This window comes from Penaeus monodon, chromosome 6 (genome assembly GCF_015228065.2).
Source record: "Penaeus monodon isolate SGIC_2016 chromosome 6, NSTDA_Pmon_1, whole genome shotgun sequence".
Taxonomy (NCBI): domain Eukaryota; kingdom Metazoa; phylum Arthropoda; class Malacostraca; order Decapoda; family Penaeidae; genus Penaeus; species Penaeus monodon.
In genome coordinates this window covers 7253538-7280779 of record NC_051391.1, presented here as the reverse complement: position 1 = coordinate 7280779, position 27242 = coordinate 7253538, and the positions used below count along the sequence as shown (strand labels likewise).

At 37.9% G+C, this 27242-nt stretch overlaps 1 protein-coding gene and 4 pseudogenes across 1 annotated transcript; all 5 read right to left on the bottom strand.

Annotated features, from left to right (window-relative positions):
- Window positions 1–751: 751 nt before the first annotated feature.
- On the bottom strand, window positions 752–1599 carry LOC119573845 (annotated as a pseudogene).
- Window positions 1600–3700: 2101 nt separating this feature from the next.
- LOC119573844 lies at window positions 3701–6378 on the bottom strand (annotated as a pseudogene).
- An 86-nt stretch (window positions 6379–6464) lies between these two features.
- On the bottom strand, window positions 6465–7323 carry LOC119573843 (annotated as a pseudogene).
- Window positions 7324–9422: 2099 nt separating this feature from the next.
- On the bottom strand, window positions 9423–10687 carry LOC119573842 (annotated as a pseudogene).
- Window positions 10688–12173: 1486 nt separating this feature from the next.
- LOC119573738 (histidine-rich protein PFHRP-II-like) lies at window positions 12174–25741 on the bottom strand. The gene is made up of 3 exons (XM_037920840.1): window positions 25632–25741; window positions 25319–25534; window positions 12174–12603 (listed from the first exon to the last, which is right to left on the bottom strand). The coding sequence occupies exons 1-3, from the start codon at window positions 25641–25643 to the stop codon at window positions 12241–12243; spliced, it is 591 nt and encodes a 196-aa protein (XP_037776768.1). The 5' UTR covers window positions 25644–25741; the 3' UTR covers window positions 12174–12240.
- Window positions 25742–27242: the final 1501 nt, after the last annotated feature.

Sequence of the window (27242 nt, the reverse complement as noted above, 5' to 3'; positions counted from 1 at the left end):
TGACTGCTGACTACCATTCTGACCGCACACTGGACTCACCCGTCCCCCCATGCTTCTCCAGCTGCTTCTATCATTTCCGGCAGCTGGAACGGTCACTACTTATACCGAGATGACCTAGGCCTTAGGGAGTTCGTCGCCAGCGTCCAGCATGGTAAGGTCGGCCTAGCCCTCCCCCTCTGGCAGGTTGACCTGACGCAGGACCCAGCATACCGCCTTACCCATATAGAGACATCGTCTCGTGTGTTCCCATACTGTGTGTCAACTCTTAGTAATAAAGAGTCACACCGTTAACAAGTATCACGACCCCTGCAAAGCCACTGTACTAAGGTTCATAGCCTTTTACACACACACACACACATATATATATATATATATATATATATATATATATATATATATATATATATATAAATATATATATATATATATATAAATATATGTGTGTGTGTGTGTGTGTGTATATATGTGTGTGTGTTTTGCGTGTGTTTCCGTGCATATGGGTGTGTATAGCTGTAGTAAACTAATAAAAAGTTAAATAAACGGATAACTATATGTGCGGAATACCTCAAAAGGCAAACATCACATGGTACTGGAACTGAAATTCTCCTGTCTATAAGAGACTTTTGACTGAATAAAAGGTTGTTGCTGGAGTCAAAGGATCAGATTCACATTTTCATTTTATTATACAAAAGTCTTTTAAATACTGACAATGTTCACTGAACTTTCCGTACACAAGGAATACTTCTTTAGCTTAGGTATGATAGGAGGGTACAACTGGGGCATGATATGCTGGCTCAGGAGCGTGATATGCTGGTTGAGGGGCGTGGTATGCTGATTGAGGGCGTGGTAAGCCTTAGCAGGGGCGTGGTGAGGGACGGCTGCGTGGGCGTCGTAGTGGGCCGTCCCCTCGTAGGAGACGGTGGGGTGGTAGCCAGTCTCGTCGGCGTAGTAAGTGACGGTCTGGACGCGGCCGTCGGGGAGGTGCACGAAGTACTTGCCCTCCGTCTTGTAGCCGTCGCGAGCCTCCGAGTGGCCGAAGTGGGTGCCGGCGTAGTCGTCGTTGACAGCGTACTCGAAGGCGTAGTGTGGAGGCGTCTAAAATGAGTGGACATGGTGTTACGCAGATACATAGTCTTCATTTTGATAAAAGGTATCCTTTTCAAAAACCTTTAATCTCATACTATAGATATGAAATCATGAATCCAAACAATTGTTAATGTGAAGAAAGTAGAACTTACATCAGGATAAGCAGGAACATATCCTTTTCCGTGATGTACAGGAGCAGCATGGACTACAGGGGTAGCATGGTGCACTGGGGTAGCATGTGCACTGGGGTAGCATGGTGCACTGGGATAGTATGGTGTACAGGGCTACATGATGTAGAGGAGCTGCATGGTGATCTAGTGGGTGGTGTAGGGAACTCTTTACATGGTGACTGATATCGCCTGAAACCAGGGCGACCACGCCTGCCACCAGCACCAAGCCTACCTGTTGGTAAAGATAGAATAGCATTGGTAAATGGAGTCAACATCTTTCCCAGTTCTTAAAACTTCAAATGTCACAGAAGGCACCATCTACAGTCACTACCTTTCGCATCATGTTGAGGTTGAGAAAGTTGTGACTTACTGGAGTGCCTCCCTTTATATATAGCTGCCGTGCCGCTTGCGTTGACCGCTGAAGTCACTCTTGTTTTGTTCGCCTAAAGGGACTTGTCAACATGCTCTTTGGCCTTAGCTGCAAGTCAATCAAATATTAACTACGTTCGAAGTCCAACTTTATCTTGTGGATGAAAGTTAACTTTCAAACTATGATGTTCATCAAATGCAGTTTGGAAATCCGGACCAAAAAAGCAGGGAATGCGATGGTAATCCTCTGATACCTTCTTTCAGTGGATTCCTTCGTGTGTCAAGGTCGATCGCCTCGCAAACACAGCTCTCCTCCATGATCATCTCCACCGTGCAGCTCAGAGAGAGAAGGCTTATCATCTGTCACACAGATAACAAAGAAGGGACTACAAAAAAGAAGACGAAATTGATCACAACGAAGACATTGTTAGGACATCAGAGATATTCCTATATGATAGTCTATATTGGTCTGTAATCTGGAAGGAAGTAAATTACAATGGCGAGACTACGCTTATTGCACAGTGCTCTGTGGAATAGTAACATCAACCACTTTAAATTGTGGTAAACGTCCAATCCTCATGCGTTATGCATTACGCAACATATAAATATTTATAAAGCTCTTTTCTAATCGAGCTAAATATATCTATTTTTAATGCAAAATTTTCATGCTAATTGATAAAATGTTTTCTTGTGATTCCTTTCTTTTTTAAATTGGAAGAAATAAGAAAGATATTCAGAGATGAACGCTAGGGTGCAGCTTTTCAGGTACGTGTGACTGATGGTCCTTTTAATTCAGTAAGTTCAGTCAGACTAGGAGAAGGTTCAACCTTTTGTTTATTTTTTTCAGGGGCGTAAATTGATCGTAATTATTTCAAATTAAATTTGTGTGATAGACAGATAGACAAACAGACATAACTATAGATTAACAGAAAGCTTACTTAAGATTGCATATACATATGCGTGTATATGTATGTATATATATATATATATATATATATATATATATATATATATATATATATATAGACAGAGAGAGGGGGGGGGAACACAGACACAAAAACAGTAATGTGTACAGAAAGATAATAGGAAAATTCACATAGCTATACATGGATAGATAGGTAGATCTGCATGCATAGATATGTATATTTTATATATGTATGTGTGTGTTGCATGTGTGTATGTGTTGTGTGTGTTTTGTTCATGTTGTATATGTGTGTCTCTGTGTGTGTGAGTGAGTGTGTTTGAGTATATGTACGTGTGTGTGCATGTGTGTATGTTTGTCTGTGTCTGTGTGTGAGTCAGTGAGTGTGTGTGTATGTGTGCTTGTTTGTGTGCGTGTGTGCACGCACACATACATATACATTGATCTGTACATATATAAGTATGTAAGTATGCATCTATCTATGCATAGTAATATATAAGTAGACATTTGTAATGCAGCTTTCTAATTCATCCAGTTGATTTCTCAATGAATACCCTCTTAAATCAAAGGTAACCCAGATAGATGCTTACATATTTTTCCCAGGCTGTTTCAAGGCATGTGAATGCTATTTGACAAAAAATTTACACACGGACACACACACACACACACACACACCACACACACACACACACACACACACACACATATATATATATATTATATATATATATATATATATATGTGTGTGTGTGTATGTGTGTGTGTGTGTGTGTGTGTGTGTGTGTTTGTGTGTGTGTGCGTGTGTGTGTGTGTGTTTGCGTGCATATATGTGTAACTGAACCCTTTTAGATAATAAAAGTTAAAATAAACAGATAACCATATATGCAGAATACCCCCAAAAGGCATACATCACATCACGGCATTTTCCGGCAATGGAATAATTCTTGTATCTTTCTTGAAGGATCACTTATGGCATGTCGTATTATGTATTATAGGACTGGAATAATCTTGTCTATAAGAGACTTTTGACTAAATGGAAGGTTGTTGCTTGAGTCAAAGGATTAGATTCACAGTTTCATTTTATTATACAAAAGTATTTTAAATACTGACAATGTTCATTGAATTTTTCGTACACAAGGAATACTTCTGTAACTTAGGCATGATAGGTGGGTAAAACTGGGCATGATATGCTGGCTCAGGGGCGTGATATGCTGGCTCAGGGGCGTGGTATGCTGGTTGAGGGGCGTGGTGAGGGACGGCTGCGTGGGCGTCGTAGTGGGCGTCCCCTCGTAGGAGACGGTGGGGTGGTAAGCCAGTCTCGTGGCGTAGTAAAGTGACGGTCTGGACGCGGCCGTCGGGGAGGTGCACGAAGTACTTGCCCTCCGTTTTGTAGCCGTCGCGAGCCTCCGAGTGGCCGAAGTGGGTGCCGGCGTAGTCGTCGTTGACAGCGTACTCGAAGGCGTAGTGTGGAGGCGTCTAAAATGAGTGGACGTGGTGTTTACGTGACTTAGTGTTCGTTTTGATAGAAGGTATTCTTTTCAAAAACTTTTTCTCTCATACTATAGATAATATGAAATCATGAATCCAAACAACTGTTAATGTGAAGAAAGTAGAACTTACATCAGGATAAGCAGGAGCATATCCTTTTCCGTGATGTACAGGAGTAGCATGGACCACAGGGGTAGCATGGTGCACTGGGTAGTATGGTGTACAGGGGCTACATGGTTGTAGAGGAGCAGCATGTGATCTAGTGGGTGGTGCAGAGAACTCTTTACATGGTGACTGATATCGCCTGAAACCAGGGCGACTGCGCCTGCCACCAGCACCAAGCTTACTGTTGGTAAAGATAGAATAGCATAAATGGAGTGAACATCTTTCCCAGTTGTTAAAATTTTCAAATGTCACAGAAAGCACATCTCAAAGTCACTACCTTTCGCATCATGTTGAGTTTGAGAAGGTTGTGGCTGTGTTGGAAGTGCCTCCCTTTTTATATGGCTGCCGCGCGCTTGCGTTGACCGCTGAAGGTCACTTGTGCTGTGTGTCCGCCTAAAGGGATCTTGTCAGAATGCTCTTTGGCCTTACCTGCAAGTATTAACGACGTTCTAAGTCCAACATCATCTTGTAGGAGAAAGTGAACTTTCAAACTATGTTTGATGTTCATCAAATGCAGTTTGGAAACCTGGACCAAAGGCAGGGAATTCGATGTATTTCACTTGATACCTTCTTTCAGTTGGAATTCCTTCGTGTGGCAAGGTCGATCGCTTCGCAAACGCAGCTCTCATTCATAATCATCTCCACCGTGCAGCTCACAGAAGAGAAGTCTTATCAGCTGTCACAACCGATAAACAAAGAAGGGACTACAAAAAAGAAGACGAAAATTATTACGGTTCCATGTAGTACGACGAAGACATTGTTAGGACATCAGAGATATCCCTTATATGATAGTCTATATTGGTCTTTAATCTGGAAGGAAGTAAATACAATGGCGAGACTACGCTTATTGCACAGTGCTCTGTGAATAATAAAATCACTACTTTAAATTGTGGAAAACATCCAATCCTCATACGTTATGCATTACACAACGCATAAATATTTATAAAAGCTCTTTTCTAATCGAACAAAATATGCAAAATTTCCATGCTAGTTGACAAAATGTTTTCTTGTTGATTCCTTTCTTTTTACATTAGAAGACATGAGAAAGATATTCAGAGGTGAACACTTGGGTGCAGCTTTTGAGATATGTCTGACTGATGGTCCTTTTAATTCAATAAGTTCAGCCAGACTGGGAGAAGTTTCAACTTTTTTTATCTTCTTTTTTTTTGAGGGGGGGGCATAAATTGATGGGTAATCATTTCAAATTAAATTTGTGTGATAGATTGACAAACAGACATAACTATATATTGACAGAAAGCTTACTTAAGATTGCATATGTATATTCTAGTATATATATATATATATATATATATATAATATATATATATAGAGAGAGAAGAGAGAGAGAGAGAGAGGAAAGAGAGAGAGAGGGAGTGAGAACACAGACACAAAAGCAGTAAGTATACCAAAGATGAAGAGGAAAATTCACATAGATATGTATAGATAATAGGTAGATCTGTATGTTTTGCATACATGTAGATATGTATATGTATATACATGTATATATATGTGTATGTTTTTTTTTGTGTGTGTGATATGTGTTTGTGTGCATGTGTGTGTGTGTGTGTGTGCATATATATGTGTGTCTGTGTGTGTGTGAGTGAGTGATGAGTGTGTGTGAGTGTGTGCATGTGTATATGTGTGCCTGTGTCTGTGTGAGTGAGTGAGTGAGTGTGTGTGTTTGTGTTGTATTTGTATGTGTGTGTGCACACACACACGTACATATACATAGATCTGTACATATATAAGTGTACGTACGTATTTATCTATGCATAGGTAATATATATACAGACATTTGCAATGCAGCTCTCCAAACACATCCAGTTGATATCTCAGTGAAGACCTGATAGATGCTTAGATATTTTTCCCAGGCCTGTTTTAAGGCATATAATTGATATTGACAAAAATTTTACAACGGACACACACACACACATACATAATATATATATATATATAGTATATATATATATATATATTATATATATATATGTTTATGTATATGTGTGTGTGTGTTTGCGTACATATATGACTAACTGAACCTTTTTAAAGTAATAAGAAGTTAAAATAAACGGATAACCATATGTGCGGAATACCCCCAAAAACGTACTTCAGATCATGGCATTTTCCGGAAATGGTATACGTCTTGTGTCTTTCTTGAAGGATCACTATGGGATTCATATTATGTATTATAGGAACTGGAATTCCCTTGTCTATAAGAGACTTTTGACTAAATAGAAGGTTGTTGCTTGAGTCAAAGGATTAGATTCACAGTTTTATTTTATTATACAAATGTACATTATTATACAAAAGTGTTTTAAATATTGACAATGTTCATTGAACTTTTCGTACACAAGAAATACTTCTTTAACTTAGGCATGATAGGTGGGTACAATTGGGGCATGATATGCTGGTTCAGGGGCGTGGTATGCAGGCTCAGGTGCGTGATATGCTGGTGAGGGGCGTGGTAAGCCTTAGCAGGGGCGTGGGTGAGGACGGCTGCGTGGACGTCGTAGTGGGCCGTCCCCTCGTAGGAGACGTGGGGTGGTAGCCAGTCTCGTCGGCGTAGTATGTGACGGTCTGGACGCGGCCGTCGGGAAGGTGCACGAAGTACTTGCCCTCCGTCTTGTAGCCGTCGCGAGCCTCCGAGTGGCCGAAGTGGGTGCCGGCGTAGTCGTCGTTGACAGCATGCTCGAAGGCGTAGTGTGGAGGCGTCTAAAATGATTGGACGTGGTGTTACTTGACAATGTCTTCGTTTTGACAGAATGTCAAAAAAACCTTTTCTCTCATACTATAGATAATATGAAATCATGAATCCAAACAACTGTTAATGTGAAGAAAGTAGAACTTACATCAGGATAAGCAGGAGCTATCCTTTTCCGTGATGTGCAAGAGCAGCATGGACCACAGGGGTAGCATGGTGCACTGGGGCAGCATGGTGTACAGGGGCAGCATGGTGTACAGGGGCAGCATGGTTTACAGGGGCTATATGATGTAAGTAGCAGCATGGTGATGTAGTGGGTGGTGCAGAGAACTCTTTACATGGTGACTGATATCGCCTGAAACCAGTGCGACCACGCCTGCCACCAGCATCAAGCCTACGCTGTTGGTAATATAGAATAGCATTGGTAAATGGAGTCAACATCTTTCTCAGTTCGTAAAACTTCAAATATCACAGAAGGCACAATCTCAGTCACTACCTTTCGCATCATGTTGAGGTTGAGAAGGTTGTGGCTGTGTTGGAAGTGCCTCCCTTTTTATATAGCTGCGTTGACCGCTGAAGGTCACTCGTGTTTTGTGTTCGCCTAAAGGGAACTTGTCAGAATGCTCTTTGGCCTTACCTGCAAGTCAATCAATTTTAACTACGTTCGAAGTCCAACTTCATCTTGTAGGAGAAAGTTAACTTTCAAACTATGTTTGATGTTCATCAAATGCAGTTTGGAGATCCGGACTAAAGAGCAGGGAATCCGATGGTATTTCCTCTTGATACCTTCTTTCAGTTGGAATTCCTTCGTGTGTCAAGTTCGATCACTTTGCAAACGCAGCTCTCATTCATAATCATCTCCACCGTGCAGCTCACAGAAGAGAAGTCTTATCAGCTGTCACACCGATAAACAAAGAAGGGACTACAAAAAAGAAGACGTATTTGATCACGGTTCCATGTAGTAAGACGAAGACATTGTTGGGACATTAGATATTCCTTATATGATAGACATAATGGTCTGTAATCTGGAAGGAAGTAAATTACAATAGGCGAGACTACACTTATTGCACAGTGCTCTGTGGAATAATAGAATCACTACTTTAAATTGTGGAAAACATCCAATCCTCATGCGTTATGCATTACGCAACACATAAATATTTATAAAAGCTCTTTTCTAATCGAACAAATAGTTACTTTTATGCAAATTTTCCATGCTAGTTGACAAAATGTTTTCTTGTTGATTCCTTTCTTTTTACATTAGAAGAAATAAGAAAGATATTCAGAGATGAACACTAGGGTGCAGCTTTTGAGATATGTCTGACTGATGGTCCCTTTTAATTCAGTAAGTTCAGTCAGACTGGGAGAAGTTTCAACCTTTTTTCTGCAATGCATTTTCTTCAGGGGGCGTAAATTGATAGGTAATCATTGTCAAATTAAATTTGTGTGATAGATAGATAGACAAACTGACATAGCTATAGATTGACAGAAAGCTTACTTAAGATTGTATATGTATATGCTAGTATATATATATATATATATATATATATATATAATGTATATATATAATATATATATGTATATTATATATATAAACAGAGAGAGGGAGTGAGAACACAGACACAAAAAACAATACGTATACATAAAGATGAAGAGGAAAATTCACATAGATATGTATAGATAGAAAGGTAGATCTGTATGTTTGCATGCATGTAGGTATGTATATGTATATACATGTATATATATGTGTATGTTTTTTTTGTGTGTGTTTGTGTGCATGTGTGTGTGTGTGTGTGTGTGTGTGTGTGTCTGTGTGTGTGTGTGTGTGTGTGTGTGAGTGAGTGAGTGAGTGTGTGTGTGTTTGTGTGTGTATATGTGTGTGCACACACACACGTACATATACATAGATCTGTACATATAAATGTACGTATGTATCTATCTATGCATAGTAATATATATTCAGACATTTGTAATGCAGTTCTCTAAATACATCCAGTTGATTTCTCAATGAACACCCTCTTATATCAAAAGGTCACCCAGATAAATGCTGAGATATTTTTCCCAGGCCTGTTTTAAGGCATGTAATTGACATTTGACAAAAATTTACACACACACACATTATATATATATATATATATATATATATATATATATATATATATATATATATATATTATTTATATATATATTGTGTGTGTTGTGTGTGTGTGTATGTGTTTGCGTACATATATGACTAACTGAACCCTTTTAAAGTAATAAAAGTTAAAATAACGGATAACCATATGTGCGGAATACCCCCAAAACGTACTTCAGATCGTGGCATTTTCCGGAAAAGGTATACGTCTTGTATCTTTCTTGAAGGATCACTTTGGCATGTCATATTATGTATTAAGGAACTGGAATTCCCTTGTCTATAAGAGGCTTTTGACTAAATAGAAGGTTGTTTGCTTGAGTCAAAGGATTAGATTCAGTCTCATTTTATTATACAAAAGTCTTTTAAATCTTGACAATGTTCACTGAACTTTCCGTACACACGAAATACTTCTTTAACTTAGGCATGATAGGTGGGTACAATTGGGGCATGATATACTGGCTCAGGGGCGTGATATGCTGGTTCAGGGGCGTGGTATGCAGGCTCAGGTGCGTGATATGCTGGTTGAGGGGCGTGGTGAGGACGGCTGCGTGGGCGTCGTAGTGGGCCGTCCCCTCGTAGGAGACGGTGGGGTGGTAGCCAGTCTCGTCGGCGTAGTAAGTGACGGTCTGGAGCGGCCGTCGGGGAGGTGCACGAAGTACTTGCCCTCCGTCTTGTAGCCGTCGCGAGCCTCCGATGGCCGAAGTGGGTGCCGGCGTAGTCGTCGTTGACAGCGTACTCGAAGGCGTAGTGTGGAGGCGTCTAAAATGAGTGGACGTGGTGTTACGTGACATAGTGTTCGTTTTGATAGAAGGTATCCTTTTCAAAAACCTTTTCTAACATATTATATATAATATGAAATCATGAATCCAAACAACTGTTAATGTGAAGAAAGTAGAACTTACATCAGGATAAGTAGGAGCTATCCTTTTCCGTGATGTACAGGAGCAGCATGGACTACAGGGGTAGCATGGTGCACTGGGGTAGTATGGTGTACAGGGGCTACATGGTGTAGAGGAGCAGCATGGTGATCTAGTGGGTGGTGCAGAGAACTCTTTACATGGTGACTGATATCGCCTGAAACCAGGGCGACTGCGCCTGCCACCGCACCAAGCCTACCTGTTGGTAAAGATAGAATAGCATAAATGGAGTGAACATCTTTCCCAGTTTTTTAAATTTTCAAATGTCACAGAAAGCACCATCTCAAAGTCACTACCTTTCGCATCATGTTGAGGTTGAGAAGGTTGTGGCTGTGTTGGAAGTGCCTCCCTTTTTATATGGCTGCCGCGCGCTTGCGTTGACCGCTGAAGGTCACTTGTGTTGTGTGTCCGCGTAAAGGGATCTTGTCAGAATGCTCTTTGCCTTACCTGCAAGTCAATCAAATATTAACTACGTTGGAAGTCCAACTTCATCTTGTAGGAGAAAGTTAACTTTCAAACTATGTTTGATGTTCATCAAAGGCAGTTTGGAAACCCGGACCAAAGAGCAGGGAATTCGATGGTATTTCACTTGACACCTTCTTTCAGTTGGAATTCCTTCGTGTGGCAAGATCGATCGCTTCGCAGCTCTCCTTCATAATCATCTCCACTGTGCAGCTCACAGAAGAGAGTCTTATCAGCTGTGACACCGATAAACAAAGAGAAGACGAAAATGATCATGGTTCCATGTAGTAAGACGAAGACATTGTTAGGACATCAGAGATATCCCTTATATGATAGTCTATATTGTCTTTAATCTGGAAGGAAGTAATTAAAATGGCGAGACTACGCTTATTGCACAGTGCTCTGTGGAATAGTACATCACCACCTTAAATTGTGGAAAACATCCAATCCTCATACGTTATGCATTACACAACGCATAAATATTTATAAAAGCTCTTTTCTAATCGAACAAATAGTTCTTTTTTATGCAATTTTCCATGCTAGTAGATAAAATGTTTTCTTGTTGATTCCTTTCTTTTTTACATTAGAAGAAATAAGAAAGATATTCAGAGATGAACACTAGGTGCAGCTTTTCAGGTACGTCTGACTGATGGTCCTTTTAATTCAATAAGTTCAGTCGGGACTGGGAGAAGTTTCAACTTTTTTTCTGTAATATATTTTTTTCAGGGGGCGTAAATTGATAGGTAATCATTTCAAATTAAATTTGTGTGATAGATAGACAAACAGACATAACTATAGATTGACAGAAAGCTTACTTAAGATTGATATGTATATTCTAGTATATATATATATATTTTATATATATATATATATATAATATATATATATATAAACAGAGAGAGGGAGTGAGAACACAGACACAAAAACAGTACGTATACATAAAGATAAAGAGGAAATTCACATAGATATGTATGTATAGATAGGTAGATCTGTATGTTTGCATGCATGTAGGTATGTATATGTATATACATGTATATATATGTGTATGTTTTTTTTGTGTGTATGTGTGTGTTTGTGTGCATGTGTGTGTGTGTCTGTGTGTGTGTGTGAGTGAGCGTGTGTGTATATGTGTGTGTGCACACACACACGTACATATACATAGATCTGTAGATATATAAATGTACGTATGTATTTATCTATGCATAGGTAATATATATGCAGACATTTGTAATGCAGTTCTCTAAATACATCCAATTGATTTCTCAATGAACACCACTCTTAAATCAAAAGTTCACAGATAGATGCTTAGATATTTTTCCCAGGCCTGTTTTAAGGCATATAAATTGACATTTGACAAAAAATATACACACGGACACACACACACACACACACACCACACACACACACACATATATATATATATATATATATATATATATATATATATATATATATATATATATGTGTGTGTGTGTGTGTTGTGGTTTTGTGTGTTTGCGTACATATATGACTAACTGAACCTTTTTAAAGTAATAAAAAGTTAAAATAAACGGATAACCATATGTGCGGAATACCCCCAAAAACGTACTTCAGATCGTGGCATTTTCCGGAAATGGTATACGTCTTGCATCTTTCTTGGAGGATCACTTTGGCATGTCATATTATGTATTATAGGAACTGGAATTCCCTTGTCTATAAGAGGCTTTTGACTAAAAGGTTGTTGCTTGAGTCAAAGGATTAGATTCACAGTTTCATTTTATTATACAAAAGTCTTTTAAATATTGACAATGTTCATTGAACTTTTCGTACACAAGAAATACTTCTTTAACTTAGGCATGATAGGTGGGTACAATTGGGGCATGATATGCTGGTTCAGGGGCGTGATATGCTGGTTCAGGAGCATGATATGCTGGTTCAGGGGCATGGTATGCTGGTTCAGGTGGGGTGGTAAGCCTTAGCAGGGCTTGGTGAGGGGCGGCTGCGTGGGCGTCGTAGTGGGCCGTCCCCTCGTAGGAGACGGTGGGGTGGTAGCCAGTCTCGTCGGCGTAGTAAGTGACGGTCTGGACGCGGCCGTCGGGGAGGTGCACGAAGTACTTGCCCTCCGTCTTGTACCGTCGGAGCCTCCGAGTAGCCGAAGTGGTGCCGGCGTAGTCGTCGTTGACAGTGTGCTCGAAGGCGTAGTGTGGAGGCGTCTAAATGAGTGGACGTGTGTTACGTGACAATGACTTCTTTTGGGAAAAAAAGGTATCCTTTTCAAAAACCTTTTCTCTCATACTATAGATAATATGAAATCATGATCCAAAATGTAATGTGAAGAAAGTAGAACTTACATCAGATAAGCAGGAGCATATTTTTCCGTGATGTAACAGGAGCAGCATGGGCCACGGGGTAGCATGGTGCACTGGGGTAGCATGATGTACGGGGCTACATGATTAGAGGAGCAGCATGGTGACCTAGTGGGTGGTGGCAGAGAACTCTTTACATGGTGACTGATATCGCCTGAACCAGGGCGACACGCCTCCCACCAGCACTAAGCCTACCTGTTGGTAATAGAATAGCATCGAAAAATACAGTCAACATTTTTCCCATTCCTTAAAATTTCAAATGTCACAGAAGGCACCATCTCACAGTCACTACCTTTCGCATCATGTTGAGGTTGAGAAGGTGGCTGAGTTGGATGCCTCCTTTTATATATCTGGCGTGCCGCTTGTGTAGACCGCAGAAGGTCACTTGTGTTATGTGTCGGCATAAAGGGAACTTGTCAAATGCTCGTTGGCTTTACTACAAGCCAATCAAATATTAACTACGTTGGAAGTCCAACTTCATCTTGTAGAAGAAAGTTAACTTTCAGAAATATATCTGATGTTCACAAATGCAGTTTGCAAATTGGGACTAAAGAGCAGGGAATTCAATGGTATTTCCCTCGATACCTTCTTTCAGTTGGAATTCCTTGGTGGCAAGGTCGATCGCTTCGGGCAAACGCAGCTCTCCTCCATGGTTATCTCCACGTGCACTCAGAGAAGAATTTTTATCAGCTGTCACAAGATAAACAAAGAAGGGACACAAAAAGAAGACGAAAAGATCACGGTTCCACGCAATGCACGAAGACATTGTTAGGACATCAGATATCCCTTATATGATAGCCTATACGGGTATTCTGGAAGGTAAATTACAATAACAAAACAACGCTTATTGAAACAGTGCTCTGTGGAATAATAAAATCACCACTTTAAATTGGGAAAACATCTAAAAAAAAAAGTTAAACGTAGGGCGGAATACCTCAGAAGGAATAATCACCTCATTGCATTTTCTGGAAATGGTATGTCTTGTTTAAAAGAGATTTTTGACTAAATAAAAGGGTTTTGCTTGATTTAAGGGATCAGATTCACATTTCATTTTATTATACAAAAGTCTTTTAAATATTGACAATGTTCTTTGAACTTTTTCGTAACAAAAATACTATTTCACTAGGCATGATAGGTGGGTAAAACTGGGCATGATATGCTGGCTCAGGGGCGTGATATGCTGGTTGAGGGGCGGGGTATGCGGGTTTTTGGGTTTTTGTTCTGGTTTTTCAGGGGCGGGGAAAAGCTTTCAGGGGCGTGGTTGGGCGGTGCGTGGGGCTTGGCAGCCCGTGTGGGGGAAACCGGTGGGGTGAGTCCGTCCCCTTTGGAAGTGGGGTGGGGCCGCCTGTCGGGTAGTAGTGAGGGTGCCCGCCCCGTCTTGAGGTCCGAAGTTTTGGCCCCCGGGTGGCCGGCGAGCTCGGGGAAGGGGTGCCGGGGGGCGTGGTTGAAGGGCCCTCGAAGGGAGTGGGGCCTAATAGTGACGGGGTGTTAGTGACATATGCCCCTTTTAAAAAAAGTGATTTTCATTTTTAATAAATTTGAAAACTTCCCAACTATGTAATTGAAAATAAACCCCAAAAATAGTGAAGAATAGATTTTTCCCGGATAAAGGAGCAAACCCCCGTGATGTACGGAGCAGTGGCCCAGGGGTTGATGGGGACTGCTGGTAGATGGGTGTGCAGGCCCTTTAGGGTGAGATTTTGGGGGCCAGGAACTCTTTACCGTTCCCTACCGTTGAAAGGGAAAGCCTCAAAACAGAAACCCTTTCCTTTTTATAAATGCCCGAAAAGCCCATCACCATCCTTTCCTTTTAAAAATTTTAAATGTGGGCCCATTAAGTCCTCCCTTTCATATGGTTGGTTTTTGGGGGTTGGAAGGCCCCTTTTTTTATATTTTTCACCCTGCCCTTCCCTTACCGCGAATCAATTTTTGTTGGAAGTCCAATTCTCTTTGGTTATAATTCAAATAATTTAAAATCTTTGGAATCCACTTAGAGATGGAAATTTTAATTTCAATTAAACCTTCTTTCAGTTGGAAAATTCCCTTGGCAGGGATCCTCAAAAGATTTCATTAAACCTTCTCCAGTTCGGTAAAGGGGAAAAGCTTAAAAAGGGGACCCACCAAAAACAAAAGGGCTCAAAAAGAAGAAAAATTTACACCTGAAACCGAAAAAAAAAGGGACAACAAAAAAAAGAATTATAGGCCCTATTGGAAGGAAAAAATACATTGTGGGACTCGGATTTTCCTTATTATGATAGTCAATTTTTCTTTAATTGTGGAAAAATCCAACCCAATACGTTGTATTCCAAAAGCTTTATAAAACCCCCTTTTAATTGAAAAAAATTCTTTTTTATGCATTCCAACGAAAATTTTTTAAAAGTCTTTTTTTTAATTGAAAAAAAATTGTTTTTAGAAATTTTTTGCCGTGAAAAGTTTTCGTTGTTCCTTTCTTTTAATTAAAATAATTATTAAAGACCTAGGAGTTTTCAACCTTTGTTTTTTTAATTTATATAAGAAGCGAATTTTTGGTAATATTTTTTAAAGTTAATGATAGAATCAACAACATAAATTTTATAGATAAGAAGGCACCCCAAATTTCTATACTTTGGGAAGAATTAATAAATTATATAATATTAAGTATATATATTATATATATATATACAAAAAAATATAAAATATATAACAAAGGGGGGGGAAGGGGAAAAACACAAATAGTATAAAAGATAGGGGATTCATAGTTTGATGTGTAGGTATTGTATGTTCATGCATGTATATTATATGTTATTTTTTTTTTTTTTTTGGTATGTTTTTTTTTTTTTTTTTGTGTGTGTGTTGTGTGTGTGTGTGTGTGTGGTGGTGATGTGTGTGGGGTGTGTGTGTATGAGTGGGGTTGTGTTGAGTGGTGATGGTTTTGTTGTTGTGTTGTGTGGAGATGTGGTTTGTTGTTATTTGTGTACACCGTATTATCATATTTTATATATATAGTGACATTTCTTAATGCATTTAAATAATTTTCAGTATTTCTAATGAAGCCTTTAAATACATCAATTTACCCATAAATGCTTTAATATTTCCCAGCTTTAGGCGGGAATTTTTCCCAATTTTTAAATGAAAATATTACAAAAAATTAAAATATACATAAATATTTTTTTGTTTTTGTTTGCTCTTTGGGGTCGCTATATTTAATAATTTTAAAGTAATAAAAGTTAAAAACGGAAACCCATATTTGCGGATCCCAAAGGATTTTTTCTTTGGCTTTCCCAAAAGATACTTTCTTTTCTTAAAATTTTATTAATGAATTATCTTTATGGGAAATGGCTTACTTAAATAGAGGTTTGTTAAAAGAAGTTGTTCTTGTTTTTTATTCAAAAACCCTTTTATATAAAAGTCTTTAATTTCTACCAAAATATTCTTTAATTTTGCCAGATAGGTTTTAAAATTGGCATGATAGTGGGTCAAGGGGTGATATGCTGGTCAGGGGCGGGTATGCGGTCAGGGGTGGTGGTTGGGGCGGGGAAACCCTGGCTGGTTGAGGGGTGGTGGCCTAGGGGGGCCGTGTTGAGGGCGGTGGTTTGGCCGTTCGTAGGGGGCCCGTCTTGTAGGAGCGGTGGGTGGGCCAGTCTCGCTCCGTTTGTGGGGGGCCCGCCTCGAGTGCCGAAGTTTGCCCTTTGTGCCTTTGCGAGCTTCCAAAGGCCCGAAGTGGGGCGGCGTACCTTAAAAGGGGGCGGGGTTTTGGGAGTCTCTGATTGAAGAGGTTTACTTAAATTCTCTTTGAAAAGGAACTTTCAAAAACTTTAATTAAAAGAAAATTTAATCAGGAATCAACAACTTTATTAAATAGGAACACATCGGAACAGGGTATCTTTCCGGGTAAGAAGACGGGGCACAGGGTAGAGGTGCACTGGTACTGGGGGTTGGGCAAATTTACATGGTGACTTATGCGAACCAGGGAACTCTAACATGTACTGTTGAAAAAAGGGAGTTTGGGAAGTCAACCTTTCCGTTGTAAAATAAATAGAAGGAAATTTAGTCACACACTTTCCATTGTATTAAAATTTGGGACTTTTGCCTCCTTCGTCATTTAGTTGGGGCCGTGCGTTGAGTAAAGGTCTCCTTTTTTTTACTGGGGCCCTTGCGTGCTGGCCCTAGTTTTTTTTCCTAAGGAATTTTCAAATACTCTTTTGGCCAGAAGTACTTCAAATTTTAATAGTTATCAAAGATTCCATTTAGAAGGAACTTTAAATTTTTTGATCCTTCTGCAGTTGGAATTCCCTAAGGCGGATCGGGTATCCTCTAACCTTTCCCTTCATTAATTCCCCGTGGGCCAAGGTCATCGCTTCCCAAAACAAGCCTTCAAAACAAAGCAGTCCGAGAAAAGGGAAACCTTTTTCCCGAAGAAGATTCCAAATGAAACAAAGGGTTACGGAGTATAACAAAGACATTTCACTTTAGAATTATTTAAATATAGAAACTACTAAAAAGGGAAAAACCCTAATGGGGTTAAGATTCCCAACACATAACTTATTAAGTCTCTTAATTTAAAAATATCCTTTTTTGGAAACTTCCATTCCTATTTTTCTTGGAACCTTTTTTTATTAGAAATTTTCAGAAAAAGCCTTTTGCATTTCCGGTAGTTGACAATGTCCTTTTTTTCCCATTATTTACCTTTAAGGAAAGTTTAAAATTTCGAGATGCCTTAGGGGCAGTTTAGGTAATCATTTCCTTTTAAAATTTGGTAAGTTAGCAACGGGAAATTTAAATTTCGTAAGCTTTTAGGGTAAATTTTGTAATATTAATTTAAATTTTTATTAAATAGAAAAAAAATATAATACAAAACTTATTAAAGGAAGAATTTAGAAAATAAAAAAATATATAATTAAAAAATTAATAAATTTATGATAAAAAGGAGAGAGTTGCACCAAGAAATATTAATAGATGAAAGGAATTATGTTGTATGTGAAGGTGATTTGTTGTTTTGTTGTGTGGTTGTATATGTATATTGTTTTTGTGGTGTTTTTTTGTGTTATGGTGTGTTTTTTGTTTGTGTGGTTTTGGGGTGTTGTGAAAACCCATTATTGTTGTTTTGTGTGTATGTTATGAGTTTTTGGGTTGTTGGTTCTCAAAACCAGTATTCATGACACTCTTAATTAAAAGGTACATTATGCATGGTAATATTTTCCAGCCTTTTTAAGGCAGTTTTAATTACCAAAAATTTCCAAAACCACCCTCAAACACAACACAATAGATTAGAATATTTTTTTTTAAATTATTTTGACATTAAAATAAAATTTAAAAAAACAATAATTGTGTTTTTTTTCTATATATAAAATTTTTAAATAAAAGTAATAATAAAATAAATATAAATAAAAAATATTTGTTGTTTTTTGGTTGTTTTCGTGCATTTGTGAGACTTTAAGGTAAAAAAGGTTAATAGGATAACAAGTCAATCCCAAAAGGTTTAATTGGTTTTGTTGGTAAAGGTTTAATCTTTTTAAAGTTTTTCCTTATATATTAAGGAACGGGAATTTTTCTGAACAGACAATATTGTTCTTAGAAAAGGATTGATTCAATTCATGTTATTTTAAAAGGGCTAATATTGCTGTTCGGGGCTTTTGGGCCCACAAATCTTTTCTGGTAAAGGTGGGAAATTGGGGGAGTGCTGGGCTCAGGGGCGTTATGCTGTTCACGGGGGGTGGTAGCCAGCTCGGTGGCGTGTATGACGGTGGAGGGCGTCGGGGAGGGACGGTGCGTGCTCTTTGTGGGCCGTCCCCTCGAAGGCCGAAGGGGGGTGGCCGCTGTGGGCGTTGACGGTACTGAAGCGGGTGGGGAGGTCCACAAATTTTGACTGTTTACCGTGGACCTAGGGGCCGGGGGGGTGCGGTATCCTCACACGTACTCAAATATTGAGCGCCACAATGATGGGGGGTTTACTTACATGGGTCGTTTGGAAAAATTCCTTTTCAAACTGCTAGTTATATAGGGGGATGTTCAAACAACTGGTTAAGGTGATGGTGCCCAAATGGTTGGGCAGAGAATCTTTCCGGGGTGACGGAACCCCTGGAACCAGGCGGGCTGGGCCACGGGAAGGAGGGCTCCCGGGTGTAAGGATGTTTACTAATGGTGGTCAAATCTTTCTTTGGGTTTAAAATTTTAAAATTAAAACGGGCACCCCCGGCCACCAGCACCGGGTAGTTGGGGTTGGAATGCTCCTAATAACCCCCCGTTGTTAAATAAAGGTCACGGTTCGTCAGACCTTTCGATCATTTTGATTGGGGGTTTGGCGTTGAAGTCCTTTTAATAGCTGCCCCCGTTTGGGGAACTAATCACTTGTTTTGTTCCCCAAAGGATTTTGAACCGGCCAGAAAGAATTAAAAGATTAATCCTTTGGGAACCTTCTTTTTTGGAATTCTTTTCAACATGTTGATGCACCTTCCTTAAACCGCCAAGGCGGGAAATGAGGTATTTCACTTGACCCCTTTCCAGGGACCTTTGGGAAAAGGTCGATTTGCATCGCAGTCCCTTCATACATTACTTGAGTCACATGAGAAGTCTTAAGCTTTTTCCAAAACAAAAAGGGAAAGAAAAAACGAACAATGATGGTTCTGTAAAAATAAATCCCATTTAGGAAAGAATATCCCATTATACCCTATATGTTTTTACCCGGAAGAATAATTAAAGGTCCAAATACAAGTTCTTTTTATAATCCCACTTTAAATTTGAAAACTCCTTATCCTTTTTTTCATTAAAAGAAATAAAAAGTTTTTCAAGAAAAATAGTCTTTTTATGCATTTTCCCTTATATAAATTTTCCTGTGATTTTCTTTTTTCTTGAAAATAAAAAAATTTCAGGGGAAATGGGGGCATTTTTTTCATTAAATTTGTGTTTTAACAAAAGTCAACCAATGGAGAGTTAAACTTTTTTTGAATAATTTTTTTCAGGAAAAATTTATAGAATTTTTAAATTAATTTTATAGATAAAAATAAAAAATAGATTAAAAAAAGGGGATAGAAAAAAAACAGAAATTTTAATAAAATAAAATTTTAATATATATATTTAAATTTAATATGTTTCTTTCATTAGGAAAAAGGGTAGAACAAAAAAAAGTAGTATTGTGGGTTTGATTGTTGTTGTGGTGTTGTTGTTTGCATGATGTGGTTTGTTTGTTTTTGATTTTTATATGTTGTTGTTTTTGTTGTGTTTGTGTGAAAATTTTTTTGTTTGTCATTAAATGTGGTTTTTTTTTATAGTAATATTTGTGGTTTGTTGATTTTTAACACCATCATAACATTCTTAAATAAAAGAAAAAGATTAATCTGGAATATTTTCAATTTTAAGCATTTCTTAATACATATTAACCACAATGAACACCACAAACAAACACCCAATATTAATTATTTTTAACCTGTTTAACATTAAATTAATTTACAAAAAATTTAAATAAAAAAAAACCCCAAAATATATTTTTTTGGTTTTTTTTACTAATAAATATAATAATTTTAAATTAATAAAAATTAAAATTAATATAATATTGTGGTGTTTTTGGTTGTTTTTCGCAAAGGGAAAATAACTTTTAAATTAAAAATTAAATAAAATAAATAGGAAGGGAAATTTCCCCCAAAAACTACTTGACTAAATTTGAAAGGTTTCGGTTTAAATTTTAGTCATTTATTCAAAAGTTTTAAAGAACTGAATCCTGTCATAAGAATTTTTTAAAAATTAGACATGTTGGTGGGTCAAAGGAGATTCGGCTCTTTTATTTAAAAGTCTTTTAAATTTGCATGTTCATGAATTTCGTCCGAAATCTTTTTAGGGTGGGGGAAAATTGGGGCTGTATCGGCCGCGTGATACGGTGGGGGGGGGATCCGGGCCCAGGTCGTGAGTCTGGGGGCGGGGGAAGGGACGGTCTTGCCCGTCGTGTGGGGGGCCCCCCTGGCCAAAAGGGGGGTGGGCGTTCGTCCGTGACAGGGGTCTAAAGGGGTGGGAAGGGCCAATATTGTCCGTGTTGTAACCGTCGGCCCCCGTTTGGGAAGTTTTTCCGCCTTTTCTTAAAAGTTATAAAACATGACTTTAAAATGAGGAGGGGTTACTAATAGGAGTTCCCTTTTGTATTTTCAGAAAATTTTCCCTTTTTACATGGTATTGATAGGGTTAAAAGTTAATGGTGAAGAAGAAAATTCATGGTTGGCAGGAGAACCCTTTTCCTGGTACGGTACAGCCTGACCAGGGGACGTGTGCACTGAAGACGGGTCTGGTGTAAGTAAGATGTTTTAGGTGTCAAAATCTTTCATTATTTAATTTTTCCCAAACCAGGGAAATGCCCTCCCCAAGCACACCTTTACATGTTGGTAAGTTAGAATGCTTGGAGTCCATCTCCCTTTTTTTCCCCTTGCGGAGCCATCTCCCTCTTTCCCCTGGGGAAATTGAGAAGTTTTGGGTTTAAAAGGTTTAATGCTCGGGTTCCAACCTTGAAGGATTCTTTTCCTAAGGGATTTTCAACCTTTGGCACCAAAGAAAATTCGAGTTCATCTTGAAAAATTAATTTAAAACTTTTTTGGAGGTTCACCTTGCAGTTGGAACCCCCAAAACGGGTCAAAGGAATTTATTGTCTTTTCAGAACCCGGGGCAAAGCAAATTGATCCGGTTCCTTTAAAAACCAAACGTGACTACGGAAGAACCCTTATAGTGTACCCTAACAAAGGCCCAAAAAAAGGGCAAAAGATACGTTTTCCAGTGTCGGGAAAATTTAAAACACCAAATTTAAAATATCAAATTTTGTCTTTATCTAAAGGAAAAATTAAAAGCCTTTTTTTGACATGTTCTTTTTTAAAAAATTTTCCACTTTAAATTGTTTTTTTAATTCCTTCTTTTTCATTAAAAGAATAAAATTATAAAGCTTTTTCCTTAACCAAGTCTTTTTATCCCTTTTTTTCAATACAAAGTTTTTGGTTTTCCTTTTTTTTTCTTTTTTTTTTCTAAATGGGGAAAATTAGGAAATTATAAATTTGGTTTTAATTAAAACAGCAAACTAAGATTTGAAACTTTTTTTCTTTTTTCTTTTTTTTTATTAAATTTATATAATATTTAATAAAAAATTTTATAATGACAAAAGGGATAAAAAGAAAAAGAAAGTTTCCCAAGAGGGAAGAAATTCAATTAAAATTTATAAATATAATTATATTTATGAAATTTATATATACAGAAAAGTGGAGGTGTTAAAGGTGGTTTTGGGATTTTGGGTGGAGGTGATTATGTTTGCTGGTGTGTTTATTGATATAATGTTTATAGTGTAGTTTTTTTGTTTGGGTTGTGTGGTGGTGAGTGGTGTGTGTGTTTGGTGTGTATATGTTGTTTGGGGTGGGGTGAAAAAGTCTGTTGATGAGTGTTAGTGTATATGTTCCCTTGTCTTTGATGGGGATTTGATGAGTTGTTTTTTTATGTATGTTTTGGAACCACCTAAATCAAAGTCCACATATAAATGTCTTAGTATATTTTTCATGTTTTTAATATTATATAAATTTTGAAGATTTCAAAACACCAATCATAAATAAATTTAAATAAATTAAATATAGATGCTTAGATTTTTTTTCCCAGTTTAGATAAATTGTTTTGTTTTTACAAAGGACACAAACCTTTCAAAATAAAAAATTAAATATAAATATAAATTAATAAAAAATTTTTAATTTAGGTTTGGGTTTTCCGACAAATGTAACTGACCTTTTTTTAAAGGGAATAAATTAAAGGTTTCCATATGTAGAATAAACGTTTCGATAGGCTTTTCCAAATTTAAAGGTTTGTTCTTTTGGGGAAATTAGGAATTCAATTTATTTATTATAAATGGAATTCCTTGTCTATAAGATATTTTTGACAAATTGAATTTTCCCGAGAAAATTAATTAGTTTATTTTTAAAAAAGGGGCATTTTTAGCAGGGGTTTTATGCTGTTCAGTGATTTTCGTGGGGGGTTTTTAACTTAGGCAGGGGGGGACTTGGGCTGTTTGGGCGTCCGTGGAGCTGGTGGTGGTGAATCTTTTGGGTGTAATTTGAGGCGTGCGGGTGGGAGGTCCCGGTATTGGGCCCCCCCTCTTGGAGCCGGTGGCGGTGTGCCAGTGGGCGGGGCGTGGTGTGAGGGTCTGGAGCGGGTGGGAAAGGTCCAAAAGGTTTGCCCTGTTTACCGTGCGAGCCTCGTTTGGCCAATTGCCCTTATCGTCTTGAACATGCCAACTTTAAGTTAAAAAGAGGGAACTTTTTTAACGGAAAATTCCTTTTTAAAGGTCAAAACTTTCCTTTCCCAAGAAAGGGTCATGCCAATGTTAGTAAGAGAAATTTTCAGGTTATAAGAAGGAGCTTCCTTTTGGTGACAAGGGGGCAGGAAACCCCCTTTACATGGTGACGGGGCACCCTGAAACGGGGCACAGTACGGGGCAAAAGATTTTGGGAAACTGTGTATGTGGTGGAGAACTCTTTCTTTGTAAAACTTAAAACCAGGGACCACCCTGCCACTACCTTCGCCTCCTGTTGGGGAAAGAAGGTTGGTTTGGAGTCCCCTTTTCTATTCGCCCCTTCTACCCGAAGGCCCCTTTTTTGTCCAAAAGGAATTTGGTTGAAGGTTGGTTTTGGGGGAATCCCAATTAATAGTTGCCTTCCTTGGGTATTAATAAAACTGTTTGTTTTCCCCAAAGATTTGAGATCCTGCTTACGGGAATCCATAAATTTAATACTTCTAAATTATCTTGGGGGAAAAGGGTTCCCTTCATCAGTTTTTTCATAATCAGTTACCGGGACTAAAGAGCAGCAATCGGGGTTCCCGATACAGGGAACCCCCGGGCAAGTCGATCCTGCAGTCGCAGTTTCTTTAAACTAAAGGTCAGTTTAAGAATTTATAGCTGAAAATAAAAAAGGGAAAAAAAAGAAACGATGTCACGGTCCTGTGGAATAAAAAACATTTAAATTTGGAAACCCAATTATACTTATGGCTTACAAGAATAAATTAATAGTTTATCCCAAGTGTTTTTTAAAATCATCACAAATTTTTTGTTGGACCTCTTTTTTTATTAAAAAAGAAAATTTTTAAAAAAGGGGTCTTTTCAATCGCAATTGTTCTTTTTTCCAAATTTTTCCCAGCTTTTAAAAAACTTTTTTGGTTAACCTTTTTTTTTTTAAATAAAATTTCAGAGGGAAAAAAGGTTCATTTTAAAAATTTGTTGATGATGTTTTAAAACCAATAATTAGGGACCAGAATTTTAAAAAATTCTTAAATTTTTTAGAGTAAATTATTATAATATTAAATTAATTTTTATAATAGATTTTAAAAATAATATATTTTAAAGCTTACATAAGATCATATAATATGCTAGTATAATTAAATAAAAAAAATAAAATATATATAAAATATGATATGATAAGATATATATATAATATATTTTATTATATGTATATTATATGAAGAAATTGGAAATTTAAAAAAAGTGTTCGGTTGAGGGTCATGTTGTTTGTGTGGTGATGTTATGTTTGCTGCTGTGGTTGTAATGATATTGTTAATTGTGTATGTTTTTTTTTTTGTTGTGTGTGTATGGTGTTTGTGTGTTTTGTGTGTGTTGTGCATGTAAGTCTTTGGGGTTGTATTATATAGTTTTGGTGGTGTCATTTGATGGGGGTTTTTTATATATGTATTTATGGATTTTGACACCCTAAAAAACCCCAAGTTTTTTAATAAGGTCCTTTAAATCAAAGGGTAAAAAATTTTGGGAACATTTTCAAGCCTTTAAAAAACATAAATTGATTTTCAAAATTAAACAAAAGGCACCCAATAATTTTAATATTTTCATGTTTTGGTGTTTGTTTTGCAAAAATACCAGGGAACCCTTTTAAAATAAATTTAATATAAAAAAAATTTGTGCGGATGGGCCATATTTGATAAGGGCCTTTTAAAGTAAAAAAGTTTAAACGATAACCATATTTCGAAACCAAAAGGAAAATTGCATAGGCTTTTCCAAATTAAAGGTTGTTGCTTTTAAAGATACTTATTACATGTCATTTATTAAAATTTTTAAAATTATGTTCTATAATTTTCTAAAAGAATGTTTTCTTAGGAGAATTAGTTAGTTAATTATAATTTTTTAAAGGGCGTTCTTTGCTTTCGTAAAGTATCAGTTTAGGCGTGATAGTGGTTAAAGGGGCTGAAGCCTGCAAGGGGCGGGGTAGGCGGTGCGGGGCGTGGTGGGGCCTCAGACGTGAAACGGTTTGGGGGGTGGAAACCTTGCGGGGTTGGTGAACTGCTGCGGGCCGTGGGAGGGGGCCAGTCCCCCCCTCGACCGGTGGGTCCAGCTCGGGGGTTTGCACTGTCGGCGGGAAGGGGTGCAGAGTATTGGCCCCGTTTTTATGGTGGAGCTGATGCCGAATGGGTCCGTACGGTTCGTTGACACCCTTAACCTTTATACTAAAATATAAAATTGTTCTGACAATGTTTCGTTGAAAAGGTATCCTTTTCAAAACCTTTATCTCATACATAGATAATATGAAATCATGATTCAAACAACTGTTAATGTGAAGAAAGTAGAACTTACATCAGGATAAGCAGGAGCATATCCTTTTCCGTGATGTACAGGAGCAGCATGGACCACAGGGGTAGCATGGTGCACTGGGGTAGCATGATGTACTGGGGCTACATGATGTAGAGGAGCTGCATGGTGACCTAGTGGGTGGTGCAGAGAACTCTTTACATGGTGACTGATATCGCCAGAAACCAGGGCGACCACGCCTGCCACCAGCATCAAGCCTACCTGTTGGTAAAGATAGAATAGCATTGGTAAATGGAGTCAACATCTTTCTCAGTTCGTAAACTTCAAATATCACAGAAGGCACAATCTCAGTCACTACCTTTCGCATCATGTTGAGGTTGAGAAGGTTGTGGCTGTGTTGGAAGTGCCTCCCTTTTTATATAGCTGCCGTGCCGCTTGCGTTGACCGCTGAAGGTCACTCGTGTTTTGTGTTCGCCTAAAGGGAACTTGTCAGAATGCTCTTTGGCCTTACCTGCAAGTCAATCAAATATTAACTAAGTTCGAAGTCCAACTTCATCTTGTAGGAGAAAGTTAACTTTCAAATTATGTTTGATGTTCATCAAATGCAGTTTGGAGATCCGGACTAAAGAGCAGGGAATCCGATGGTATTCCTCTTGATACCTTCTTTCAGTTGGAATTCCTTCGTGTGGCAAGGTCGATCGCTTCGCAAACGCAGCTCTCCTTCATAATCATCTCCACCGTGCAGCTCACAGAAGAGAAGTCTTATCAGCTGTGACACCGATAAACAAAGAAGGGACTACAAAAAAGAAGACGAAATGATCACGGTTCCATGTAGTAAGACGAAGACATTGTTGGACTTTAGAGATATTCCATATATGATAGTACTATATATGGTCTGTAATCTGGAAGGAAGTAAATTACAATAGCGACACTACGCTTATTGCACAGTGCTCTGTGGAATAATAAAATCACCACTTTAGATTGTGGAAAACATCCAATCCTCATGCGTTATGCATTACGCAACATTTAAATATTTATAAAAGCTCTTTTCTAATCGAACAAAATAGTTCCTTTTTATGCAAATTTTCCATGCTAGTTGATAAAATGTTTTCTTGTTGATTCCTTTCTTTTTACATTAGAAGAAATAAGAAGATATTCAGAGATGAAACACTAGGGTGCAGTTTTCAGGTACGTCTGACTGATGGTCCTTTTAATTCAATAAGTTCAGTCAGACTGGGAGATATTTCAACCTTTTTTCTGTATTTTTTTTCAGGGGGCTTAAATTGATCGGTAATTATTTCAAATTAAATTTGTGTGATAGATAGACAAACGGACAACTATAGATTGACAGAAAGCTTACTTAAGATTGGATTATGTATATTTCTAGTATATATATATATATATATATATATATATATATATATATATATATATATATATATATAAACAGAGAGAGGGAGTGAGAACACAGACACAAAAACAGTACGTATCCATAAAGATGAAGAGGAAAATTCACATAGATATGTATAGATAGATAGGTAGATCTGTATGTTTGCATGCATGTAGGTATGTATATGTATATACATGTATATATATGTGTATGTTTTATTTTGTGTGTATGTGTGTTTGTGTGCATTTGTGTGTGTGTGTGTGTGTGTGTGTGTGTGTGTGTGTGTGTGCATGTATATGTGTGTCTGTGTGTGTGTGTGTGTGAGTGAGTGAGTGAGTGTGTGTGTGTTTGTGTGTGTATGTGTGTGTGCACACACACACACGTACATATCATAGATCTGTACATATAAATGTACGTATGATCTATCTATCAAGTTATATATGCAGCTTTGTAATGCGTTCCTATACATCCAATTGATTCTAATGACACCTCTTAAATCAAAAGTCACAGATAGATGCTAGTATTTCCCAGGCTGTTTTAAGGCATGTAATTGACATTTGACAAAAAATTTTAAAAAAC

Coding starts and splice junctions, on each gene's coding strand:
- LOC119573738 (XM_037920840.1), bottom strand. Junction 12,604..25,318: donor ATGCTCCTGCTTATCCTGAT/GTAAGTTCTACT, acceptor CCACTCATTTAG/ACGCCTCCACACTACGCCTT.